The sequence below is a fragment of the Salvelinus sp. IW2-2015 genome, linkage group LG1, assembly GCF_002910315.2.
Source record: "Salvelinus sp. IW2-2015 linkage group LG1, ASM291031v2, whole genome shotgun sequence".
Lineage (NCBI taxonomy): Eukaryota > Metazoa > Chordata > Actinopteri > Salmoniformes > Salmonidae > Salvelinus > Salvelinus sp. IW2-2015.
In genome coordinates this window covers 38551019-38564038 of record NC_036838.1, presented here as the reverse complement: position 1 = coordinate 38564038, position 13020 = coordinate 38551019, and the positions used below count along the sequence as shown (strand labels likewise).

At 44.2% G+C, this 13020-nt stretch overlaps 1 protein-coding gene across 1 annotated transcript in view; it reads left to right on the top strand.

The window, feature by feature from the left end:
• The window catches only part of LOC111975553 (cadherin EGF LAG seven-pass G-type receptor 2-like), an 83137-nt gene that overhangs the window by 45426 nt on the left and 24691 nt on the right, over positions 1 to 13020 (top strand). Inside the window, 5 exon segments of the mRNA XM_070442902.1 lie at positions 3559 to 3674; positions 3827 to 3915; positions 9216 to 9373; positions 10199 to 10362; positions 10571 to 10696. Coding sequence (XP_070299003.1) covers positions 3559 to 3674; positions 3827 to 3915; positions 9216 to 9373; positions 10199 to 10362; positions 10571 to 10696 — 653 coding nt within the window.

Here is a 13020-nt window from a genome sequence, read left to right as displayed (position 1 = left end):
GAATAAATACACAATGAGTAACGATAACTTAGCTATATAGATGGGTTATCAGTACCGAGTCAATGTGCAGGGGTACGAGGAGAATACACACAAGTATGTGGACACCCCTTCAAATTAGTGGATTCGGGTATTTGAGCCACACGGTGCTGACAGCACACAGCCATGCAATCTCCATAGAAAAACATTGTCAGTAGCATGAACTTACTGAAGAGCTCATTGACTTTCAACGTGGCACCGCCATAGGATGCCACCTTTCCAACAAGTCAGTTTGTCAAATTTCTGCCCTGCTAGAGCTGCCGCGGTCAACTGTAAGTGCTGTTATTTTGAAATGGAAACGTCTAGGAGGAACAACGGCTCAGCCATGAAGTGGTAGGCCACACAAGCTCACAGAACGGGACCGCCGCGTGCTGAAGCGCATAGCGCATAAAAATCTAATGTCCTCAATTACAACACTCACTACCGAGTTCCAAACTGCCTCTGGAAGCAACGTCAGCACAAGAACTGTTCATCGAGAGCTTCATGAAATGGGTTTCCATGGCCGAGCAGCTGCACACAAGCCTAAGATCACCATGTGCAATGCCAAGCGTCGACTGGAGTGGTGTAAAGCTCGTCGCCATTGGACTCTGGAGCAGTGGAAACGCATTCTCTGGAGTGATGAATCACGCTTCTGTGATTCATCTGGCAGTCCGGCGGACAAATCTGGGTTGGGCAGATGCCAGAATAATGAAACCTGCCCGAATGCATAGTGCCAACTAATGTTTGGTGGTGGAGGAATAATGGTCTGGGGCTGTTTTTCATTGTTTGGGCTAGGCCCTTTTAGTTCCAGTGAAGGGAAATCTTAACGTTACAGCATACAATGACATTCTCAACGACTCTGTGCTTCCAACTTTGTGGCAACAGTTTGGTGAAGGCCCTTTCCTGTTTCAGCATGACAATGCCCACGTGCACAAAGCGAAGTCCATACAGAAAAGGTTTGTCGAGATCAGTGTGGATGAACTTGACTGGTCTGACCACTGACCACAAACCCATCGAACATCTTTGGTATGAATTAGAATTCCGACTGCGAGCCAGGACTAATCGCCCAACATCAGTGCCCGACCTCACTAATGCTCTTGTGGCTGAATGGAAGCAAGTCCCCGCAGCAATTTTCCAACATCTAGTGGAAAGCCTTCCAAGTAGCTATTTGGTTAACTATTTAGCAGTCTTATGGCTTGGGTGTAGAAGCTGTTTAGGGTCCTGTTGGTTCCAGACTTGGTGCATCGGTACCGCTTGCGGTGCAGTAGTAGAGATAAGTCGTAACCATTATGCCGTACACATTACCCTCTTTAGCACCGTGCGTTCGGATGTCAAGCAGTTACCATACCAAGTAGTAATGCAGCCAGTCAAGATGCTCTCAATGGTGCAGCTCTATCTTTGCCAAATCTTTTTGTGCCTTCTTCACGACGGTGTTGGTGTGTGTGGACCTTGTTAATTCCTTAGTGATGTGGAGACTGAGGAACTTGAAGGTCTCGACCCGCTCCACTACAGCCCCGTCACAATGGATGGGAGCATGCTCGTCCCTCCGTTTACTGTAATCCACGATCATCTCCTTTGTCTGGCTGATGTTGAGAGAAAGGTTGTTGTCCTGGTACCACACTGCCTGGTTTCTGACTTCCTCCCTATAGGCTTCCTCATCGTCGTTGGTGATCAGGCCTACCACCGTTGTGTCGTCCTCAAACTTAATGACGGTTTTGCAGTCGTGCGTGGCCATGCAGTCATGGGTGAACATGTTTGAGATATTCAGTGCTATTGTAATCAGTTGGTGCGTTTTTGTTTTTCTCCTCTTCCCTCTTGTCTGAGGTCATGATTATCATTCTCCTCAGTAAGCAGGTCAGCATTGCTGTGCCCCATGGCTACACTCTGGGATAATGCATGCACGCTCACACATTGGCGCACACACCCACACATAGCCTCGCAACATTTACCAATGTGCTCTGAGAGCATCCTGAGAGACTGTATTTAGATCTCTGGAATCTCTCCCTCATTTAAAAGAAGAAAGTAGGCTTCATCCGTCTGACACGGTCTCCATCTGAACAGGCAGATGCGGACTACAAGCGCTAACGAGTCACACCAGTAACACAGACGACAGGGCTCCGACAGGGCTCAGTTCTCCCACAGATGTTCAGAAAGTTACAAATGTAAAACGGAGCACATCCACTGTGGGGTCCCCTGGGACGTGAATGAGGGGAAATTATTTTCTGGTTCTATAATTTTCTGGCAACTTCTGCATTTGGCCTGGACTGCCTGCAATATCATTATATAAGGTAACACGGTGTCACACATGAGCTTTTTACCTTTGTAGTGAATCAAATTAAGACACCTCAGAACTCAGTGACCCAATGATTTGGCTACCCAGACTATTTGCATTGCCCCCCCTCTCCACACCACTGCCACTCTCTGTTGTCATCTATGCATAGTCACTTTAATTAACTCTACCTACATGTACATACTACCTCAACTAACCTGGGCCCCCGCACATTGACTCTACCGGCACCCCCCTCTATATATAGTTTTTTTTTTTACTGCTGCTCTTTAATCACTACATTTATCTCTTATTCTTATCCTTATCTCTTGAAACTGCACTGTTGGTTAGGCGCTCGTAATAATCATATCACTGTAAGGTCAACACCTTGTTGTATTCGGAGCATGGGACTAATAAAATTTGATTTGATTTTTGATTTGATTTTTTTATAGAACTAGTGCCGTCTTTTTTCTATGCCCTGTGGTCTTTCTGTGGATGGAACGCGTCGTTCCTTGAATCCCAGGTGGACGAGAGGGTTAGTGGCGTCACTTGCGTGGCCTCTGGATGGGAGCCAGAGGTGCATGGATTGGTTAAATGCGTCTGTCTATTAACGTTACAGTAAAAGACAACAACACAATGACCTCCAGCTCATGGATATTCTATTTCTGTGGTTTAGTCACTGTCCACGGTATGCTGTCTGAGTTTATGGACTGTGTCATGCTCCACACCTACACTGCAGATATTACATTATTTTGTAGCACTTTTCTCCATCTCTGTCAGGAACGTGGTCGTGGTGGTTAACCCTGTTGGGTGCTCAGTGATATGTGGAAAATTGCAGCATTATTACATTTAGTCCTCTGCTCCTCAATGGTGAATCACTAGGGACAGTGCATCAATATGCCTCCTAGTAACCTAATGGGAAAGAAAAACATTTTCTGATGCATTCATAATCTGTATCCTCTGCTATAATAGGGCATGTCAGTCAGTATATGTACGTCTGTCTGTCTTGTGGCGAGGGTACTGGATTTGGTTCTAGACATGGGTATGAGAAGGCTACACATGATATTGACCATTTAGACATGTTTTTCAGCACTGAGTGTTCATAAATGCAATAAATGACTAGTTATATTTACAGAATGCATCTTCACATAGTCCCCCCCCCCCCACCCCCCCCCCCCCCCACCCACAAAGACCCTCCTCAGTGAAAAAAAATGTTGTTTACTCTCTTTAGTCTTTTGGCTGAGAAGACATAAGCCCTGTTTCTTTCTGTCTTCCAGATTTGCCACAAAGGAGCCAAATGGTTTGTTACTCTACAATGGCCGCTTCAACGAGAAGCACGACTTCATCGCTGTGGAAATCATTAACGAGCAGATCCAGCTCACCTTCTCTGCTGGTAGGAGGGGCTTCTTTTACTGCTCGTCAGCCAATTAATCCCAAATCTAGAGTTAGTTGTTATTAATATATTCACATGTGATGGTGACAAGTGTTGGCACTAGCCCTGATCCAATGATGTGTGAATAACCTTTGCTGACTTGTTTTTTTTAGGTGAGACCAAGACGACTGTGTCGCCCTACATCCTTGGAGGTGTCAGTGATGGCCAGTGGCATGTGGTGCAAGTTCACTACTACAACAAGGTCGGGGGAAACCTGGGCTAGGTCCTATAAAGTGTAGACTGGTTCAAACACTAGACAAAACACAGATTTGCTGGGTCTGGGCTGGGATATACAGTAACTTGAGTCAGACTAGGCTACTGAAAAGGCCCATTATAGACTTGGCTTTATCAGACCTCACTCTGAAGCACAGAGCAGGAGGACGAAGAGCAGTTCATTTCCAACATCAGTACAGTACATGCCTAAACTGAATTATGTTTGTCTTTTACCACAGACTGGAAATATGAGACATATAAATACAATACATATTTTCTTAACATGTTTGGCCTGCAATTGACTTGTATACCGGTAATTGATTTATGGATGTTGTGTAGTGTTTGTAGATCTGGATATAGATTTTTACACTACTTCGTGTCCTGATGACATCCATTTATACTAGATCAGCTGTACTTCATCAAGTGTCTGATGGCGACTGTCTATAGAGTGATGAGGGTCGGTCATGATTCTAGCTGGACCACACTGGGAGAAGAATACCCACGGTCCTCTGTGGGCGTTTTCACTTTGCTGCATCCTGTTAGAACTGCTGCTGTGTCATTCCAGAGAACCGTTGATGGGACAGTGGAATGTGCAGTGTGCCAGACAGACATAGAAGGAATGAGAGGGAGCTAGAGAGATGGAGGGGGATGAGACAGATGGATAAAGAGCGAGAGAGACACTGGAAAAGGGTGGGAGGAATGTTTTCCCAGCTATGCTCAGAGTATATGTTGGAGAAAATAGAACTCATACAAACAAGATATTTTTCATTGACGACGGCTTCAACTTTTTTATTTCCATATCAATCAGTGAAGAATGTATGGAACTATAACCCACCACCCCACTACCCCTTGTCCCTTATCCCCATCCTTTTCAGCCATCCCCCCCAGACCAACACACAGGATGTTACATTTTGGTCTATTCAGGAAGTCACTTTGCATCATAAAGCTGTTGCCAGGCAACCCCCTCCTAGTGTGGATATTCTATTCATGGTCTATAATAACAGGGCCATGTCAGATTCAGCCAGCAGAATGTGAGGGAACACAACCTCTCGTAGGCCATTGGAGAAAAAGGCTTTGGTTCCCATCAAAGCGGGGACATTATTCTTTCATTAATCACTTTGTTACAAACCAACAAGTCCAATGAAAGTCTCCATCGCTTGTTTTATTGTGACCTAGTAGTTTTTGGATTAAACAGACAATGACAGTCTCCAGTGACCTACAGAAGTGCTTCCTCTTGAGTGCCCACTGCTCACACTGTAACGCTTTTGATGAGCCGTTTTCTTTTCTATCACATCTTACCAGCTAGTTTCCTACTCATCTTTAGCACAAAACAAACATGAACTCAATAATGGAACAAGCATAATGTTAAGCAGATGCACAGACAAATGGAAGGGACATTTTCCTAGAAAACTGCCCAGAGTTTTGGTTGAACTAACCCCCCCCCCCATCAAAGTTCACACCCGCTGCAGCAGCATTGTCTCATTGGTCCAGATCCAGTGAGTCATAGAGGTCGAATTATGGCTCCTCCCCTCTGAGGTATCTCACGCCGTCCGGCTCACCCCGGCCTGTCCCTGTCCATGGGGGGGTGGGTGGGATGAGGTGGGGGCATTTTAGATTGAAATGTGCCTTTCAGGGGAGAGGGGGAGTGTGGAGAATGGCAATGACCACTGCTTTTGTGCTGGACTCGGCATCCAAAGGGACCATAGGCAGTGAATGATGCGGCCCTGGGGAAGGTGCCCCACTCTCTGTTCACCAGCAAGGAGAGAAAAACAGGGCGGGAGAGGAGCAAAAGGAGGAAAAGAAAGGCGAGAGAGGTTTTGACTTGGGCTTTGAGCGGGACACTGCGCTTCAGGGCTAACCTCTCTGGTTGCTATGGTGTTTCCAGTCAGACCTAATATTACTGTTGTTTGCTCCCATGCTCCTCCTGTCATCGTGGATAACAATGAACTCATATTCCCATGTTTCCCTGTCACCCCGCTGTAATGAGGGGAACGGTGTTTTTATGTAGTCCTGAGTAAATATGCTCTCCAATCAGCTCTGACAGGCCGGGGCTTTGTGTAGCAGACTGAGCGGCTGACAGACATTAGCAGAGAGTCATTATAGCAGAGTCAACAGCCATGACTGATGATTGCTGCTGGGAGCGATGGCCCAATGCGTAGGTCAGTGAACGAACCAGAGAATTTGGACCAGTCTGTTCCGGACCTTTCTCAACTGAGGGGAACCGTGGAAAAGAGCGTGTCGGGTGATTTGGTTTGTGACCATTCTAACAGACCATCTCACACTGCAGGTTTGTTTGTCCCAACAAATTAGTTTCCCATTGCCTCACAAGGGGTCAACTAAAGGATGAAGACATTTTGGTCAACAGGTTTAGAGGTTCTTTCTACCTTTCTGGTAGCCGGTGTGTTGTGAATAATGAAATCCATCTGCACATATTTCAGACTCAAATCAGCAAAGCAAATAATCCTATTTGCCAGTTATTAGATACGATAATAATGCCTAATGGGAGACAGATGAGGTGTTTAAAGAGGAGGGCTAATATTTGATCAGTGCAGTGGAACAATGTAATTAAGTCTCCATCCTCTCAGACGCAGCCAAGCGTGATCACAAGACCCACAATGAGCTCCTCTAGTATTCAGCTCCTCAAAGACAGACCCTCAATGGGACAGCTGTATTAATAGCATGCTGCAAGCACAGATATAATCTAATCTACTCACTGGATAGGATACAGGGTTGGAATGAGAACCATGTGAGGGAGATGTGGCAGTGCCTCTGTCTGCAGTGCTCCTAGGAAAAGGGATGGGGCTCTGTCATGACCTACAATATTACAGCTGTCTAGATGTGTTATGCCAGCAGTGTGTGTAAGGTCCACCTATACTCCATTTGTCTGGTCTGTATTCTTAGCCCCATTTGATTAAAGGGCTCAGACAGTTATTATGGCTCTGCAGGAATATGTAGACAAATCACAAGTGTAATTTATGATAATCTTATGCTATGAATAAAATTAGCTAATTATATTTTTGTTAAGAAGATACCATTTWWAAAAAAAAATCACAACACTCCCCCCAAAATCACATGTATTCCTCAGCTCTCAACAATCAGGCCACCCAGGAGAGAGCAACACTATTCGCTCAGTAGCCCACGCAGTAGCCCACGCTACTGAGCGATTAGTGCTATTTGAGGTCAGTTCAATTTTGGTTTAGATTATTTTCTTTAAAATTTAAATGTGGGTTGAATGCTGTAACAACACAGAATAAAACAATTAAAAGTCCCATGATGGTAGTGACTGTCCATTACTGCTTATCATTGATTATCTTTTATTCACATTACTTAAATAAAATATTTTAGTTGATGACTTTATTTGGCTATTTCATTCCAAGTTATCATCTCATCTCTATAGAGCTGCTGCCTATGCTGTCTGACAAAATCACAATTTTAATAGTTTTTCATAGTCAATAAGGCATACCATCTCGATCGCGCATTCTTCCATCTCTTCTTTCCCTCTGTGTCTGCTCCACACAGACCGGACAAGTTGGCGACGCAGCAGGTTATGGTCATTGTAGTTAATTACAACGTTTTCTGCACTAAACTATGTAGAATATTGGCCTGTTGGAATCTACAACTCCAATCTACATCGCACAGTTCGGGCTTGATCTGATTTCTCTCTAAAGAACTGCGCTTTGAGCTCACAGAAAAAAATGAACGTAATGGAATTCAAATAATTGAACCGATGTTGGTCAATTAGTTGTTTAAAAAACAAAAAATAATCGACATGGCTCAGCACAAGACCACACTGCACATGGAGACTATTCCTATATGCTCTGTCCATAGCTCAGTGCCCAGGCCTGGTCAGTCAACAGTGGGATGGTGGTCAGTGGTGGTTACCCTTCTCATTACAGTGCTGCTAGCCACTGCTGACACAAGCTCTAACCGGGCTGACGGTCAATATGAGCTCTGTGTGACCTCGGGAAACGCTTGTGTTTGAAAAGAGGTTGTGACCTTTATTGACGGGATCGTTATTCTACCCCTCTCCGCCCCTCCTTCTCTTGTTTCTCCCTCCATTGATTCCTCACACAATGAAAGAGATCCTTTGTGCTGAAGAAGACCGTCACTGTGCTGTTGAGCAGGGCTTTTCCGCCGTGTGTGTGCTGTTGAGCAGGGCTTTTCTGCCATGTGTGTGCTGTTGAGCAGGGCTTTTCCGCCGTGTGTGTGCTGTTGAGCAGGGCTTTTCTGCCGTGTGTGTGCTGTTGAGCAGGGCTTTTCTGCCGTGTGTGTGCTGTTGAGCAGGGCTTTTCTGCCATGTGTGTGCTGTTGAGCAGGGCTTTTCCGCCATGTGTGTGCTGTTGGTTATGTGTCAGCCTCTGACTTAAACTGTGGGTGTTTGGCTTTAAATTATTGAAGCACTGAAAACATTGAGATAAATTGGGGTGATGTTCCAGAATACTGTAGGGCTGAATATAATAGCTAGTGGCTGACTTTTCTCTTCAGAATTGATTCAAACTTTTCATTAGGGTTGTTAAAGCTTCTTAGATTGTTTGAAGTCTTTTGTTTTTAATTGAAGTACTTGACTTGAGAAAATACTTCTCTAGGGTGAGCGTTTCAATGACAAAGTAGATGGTGAGAGTTTTATTTTTAATGCTAGTTTTTACACTTAGTATTTTGCATTTGAAAAATACGTGTGATTACTGAGTTTTTTACACATTGTTAGACAGGATTGGTTATGATCACACTTATATACTGAGATGTGTGGCACAACTTCACGCTACCTTCAGACAGACAAGCAATCTATTTATGTGTTGAGCAACCAAAAATGCTTGACAGTGACACACACAAACAATAAATTGGATATTCTGAGACAAAAATAAACTTCCACACATTTACCTGCCTTTTGTAACTTGAAGAAGAAACCTAGAGTCTCAGCATAGTTTTAGCATCAAGCAGTCCTTGAGATACACCTGTGATTTTTATTTTCAAAGAATCCTCTGAACAGTCCCAGAAGGCTCATTATAGCCTAATGTGTGCTTTCTTGTCCCTCTCAATCTATCTAGCCATCCATAACCAAACACTACATACTGTATGTATGTCCACGTTCTTCCCAAACACATACAGTATTGCCCATTTAGGAAGGAATAGCATAACTTATAAATGCTGTACTATTTAGAAACTCCTATCACCATGTGTTGCTATTTACAGTAGTTTGTCAGGTGACTTCCCGCTCCCTCCACCCATCTGCTGTAGGTGCTCTCACCATAACACTGGAGCCAAACTCAACAACTCCTTCTCTCCTCACAGCCAATCCTAAACCAGGCCAGCATGCCCCAGGGTCCCTCTGACCAGAAGGTCGTCGTAGTAACCGTGGACAACTGTGACACCTCAGTGGCACTGCGATTTGGTCATGTAATCGGGAACTACACCTGCTCTGCCCAGGGCAGCCAATCAGGATCTAAAAAGTAAGGGAATGGGAGGGTCTTACTGGTATTTCACTGTGTACTGTTATTTGCCAACAGTTGCAGTTATAGTAGTTGAGTAAAAGCCTTTTGAAGCCATGAATTCAGTTTTCAAAAATTTTGCCACAAGCTGAACTTACTCTTGATCTAGTGTACTATTGTCGTGATGCCAAGAGCAAAAGAGAAATCCCAATTGGCTGAGCAAAACAGGGCTCTCATGATGGTACAGATTATACATTTTTTAAATAAAGTCTGTCACGTCCAGCTTGTAAACCATCGTAAACATATTTTAGTTCAGTGGGGTGTATCTGTTATCCTCCCTGGAAAAAAACAAGCTGCAAAATGTGTCTGATAAATATTTCATAAACGCTGTTCCAGTGTGTTGATGTGTTTTGGTATAGAAGCCAAGCTACTAGAAGCAGAGCTAAGTGTTAATGATATGTTGTGGTATAGAAGCAGAGCTCAGTGCTTTTAATGATATGTTGTGGTATAGAAGCAGTGCTCAGTGTTTTTAATGATATGTTGTGGTATAGAAGCAGAGCTCAGTGCTTTTAATGATATGTTGTGGTATAGAAGCAGACCTCAGTGTTTATATAATGTGTTGTGGTATAGAAGCAGACCTCAGTGTTTATATAATGTGTTGCGGTATAGGAACAGACCTCAGTGTTGATATAATGTGTTGTGGTATAGAAGCAGACCTCAGTGTTTATATAATGTGTTGCGGTATAGAAGCAGACCTCAGTGTTTATATAATGTGTTGCGGTATAGAAGCAGAGCTGAGTGACAGATTCTAAATGTGCCTGACTCTGTCCTGTCTTTCTGCTGTAGATCTCTGGATCTGACTGGTCCTCTACTCCTAGGGGGCGTGCCCAAACTGCCTGAGGACTTCCCCATCCAGAACCGCCAGTTTGTGGGCTGCATGAAGGACCTGAGGATCGACAACCGCCACGTCGACATGGCTAGCTTCATCGCTAACAACGGCACTCTACCAGGTTAGCAACCTTGCACATTGCTATTTGACTGAACCATTCTGTGCCTGTTTTATAGCATCCACCCTTCCCTACTGTCTTAGTTGAGCGCTATGAGCTGAGTTGGGGAAGTGAATGTACCTTAAGTTTTACCTGAAGTATGAATAATTTATTACCTCTTAGCATAATGAGGTTGGCTTGAACTATTCCTCAGATGTCTTTAACTTCCCAGGATGCTCTGCTAAAAGGCACTTCTGCAACAACAACCCGTGTTTGAATGGAGGGACCTGCGTCAACATGTGGGGCTCCTTCAGCTGTGACTGCCCCCTAGGATTTGGAGGCCGGAACTGCGAGAAGGGTAAGTGAAGTAACGGCATTGCCGGAGATTGTAAAGCTTCCTCAAATGGTTAAAACATGAGCTCAAAGCTAACCAGGTTTTGTTGGCCCCGTGACCTACCATTATAGGCCCTTTTAGTAAAGAGATACAAGGACTTTACAGGCGTGCATTAGGAGTAGACTACTAAGTGACCCATCAGACAGACAACATCCCCCAGCTCGCCTGACCTACACTTAACTAGTGTCTTTGTAGTTGATGGACTGTACCATAACTCCACAACCAGGTGGTTACAGTGACACTGGCCATTTCATTTGCTTCTTAGTGTTTCGGTGTTAAAAGAGCATCTGCTATATTGTATTTTCTTATCATTTTGAAACATGCCTTTTTGAGTGTACAGTGTAAATGTAGTGCGGAAACATTTGCATAGACACCATGCAGAGGAGATTGCTCAGGGTGATGCGTAGAGGGAATTGGCAGGGCTGTAAATAACTGAAGTAGGCTCTTCAATCAGCAGAGTGTTGAAATATTTCCTCATCATTTTAGAATCGACTCTTTCCTGGCACAGAGAAAGCCAGTCATCATTTATTTGCTGACATGATGGTTTCATAAGCATAAGGTTACCTATTGAACACTGTATTTTATTTATGTTGATTCCTGTTTGGACCCAGGAAGAGTAGCCGGCGCCTCTGCAGCAGCTAATTGGAGATCATAATAAACACTAATACTGAGCATTGCTGTTTTATGCCAGACATTTCACAAAGGTTTGTGAGGGTCCCATATGTGTATACAGTATGGCAGATGCGATGTGATATCCCATAAGCTTTTATGAATCTGTCATGAGGGATCATGTCACATTTAATAGAGCTATATGTTTAAACATGTTCTCTTGAATAACACCTTGGACATGTTTAAGGTAAAGTATTTTGTTTCTCAGTTTGAGAGAGTTGTGTTTGTTAGAGCATTACTAGTGTCCATTTCTCTTCTCAGCTCCTCTGTGCTCTGCAGTTGTTTGACTTGCTGGTTTACGAGCTGGGACGGCTAGAAGAGGGATGGAGATGGGAGGGGGAGAGGGAGAGGGAAAAAGGCCCCATAAGAGGGAGATCACGAGAGAGAAGAAAAAAAGGGATACTACTCAATAAATGGTGAATTACACAAAAGCATCCCTGTTTTAGTAAAGTAAAATCCAGTGATAAAGGACCACTTCTTTCTCATAGTTAAGGGGAGACTGAGAGGATGGATAATGAACGGGGGATGGGGAAAGGGTTCCTCTCCCTCTCTCACTGAAGCAGATGAACCCACGTGACTCCTTCATTTCAAGAAGAGAGGGAGAGCGGAAGGGAAAAAGGAAAACAGAATGTAGTCTAGTACCGTGCTGCTGATCTTTAATCTAGATAGTGGGTGTCGATGGCATGAACATTCATGTTCTACCAAGAACATTAACTATGCCACGCCACTACAAAGGTCACTATCAAAATATTGCTGTTAAACTTCCAGTATGTCATAGGATTGGCCATTAGGGGTTAGAGAGGTCAGAGCAGCTAGTAACCATGGAGAAAATCTCCAGCATCTCACTTCCTTTCTGATGTTCACCACTGACTCTGGGTGGACAAGGGTATGGGGAAAACAAATACTTTCATTGTCAATCCCATGAGCATGCCTACCTTTTTATATGGACCCTGTTTAGACCAAACACACTGCAAATAATAGAAACTGAGTGTACAAAACATTATAAACACCTGCTCTTACCATGACGTAGACTGACCAGGAGAATCCAACTGTAAACTATGATTCCTTATTGATGTCAACTGTTAAATCCACTTCAGTCAGTGTAGATGAAGGGGGTGGAGACAGGTTTAACAAGGATTGTTTTAAGCCTTGAGACATTTGAGACCTGGATTGTGTATGTGTGCCATTCAGAGGGTGAAATGGCAAGACAAAAGATTTAAGTGCCTTTGAACGGGGTATGGTAGTAGGTGCCAGGCGCACCGGTTTGTGTCAAGAACTGAAACGCTGACAACAGTGGAAAGCATTGGAGTCACCATGTGCCGGCATCCCTGTGGAACGCTTTCGACACCTTGTAGAGTCCATGCCCCGTCAAATTGAGGCTGTTCTGAGGGCAAAAGTGGGGGTGCAACTCAATATTAGGAACGTGTTGTTAATGTTTTGTACACTCAGTGTATCAACCTCTTTTCATGAGATTCTGTTTACAATCTTTTTGTAGCTTTAGACCAGTGCCAGACTGCACCACAACCACTATCCCCTGGGTCCTCTGTTTCTCTCTTTCTCCCACTATCCCCTGGGTCCTCTGTTTCTCTCTTTCTCCCACTATCCCCTGGGTCCTCTGT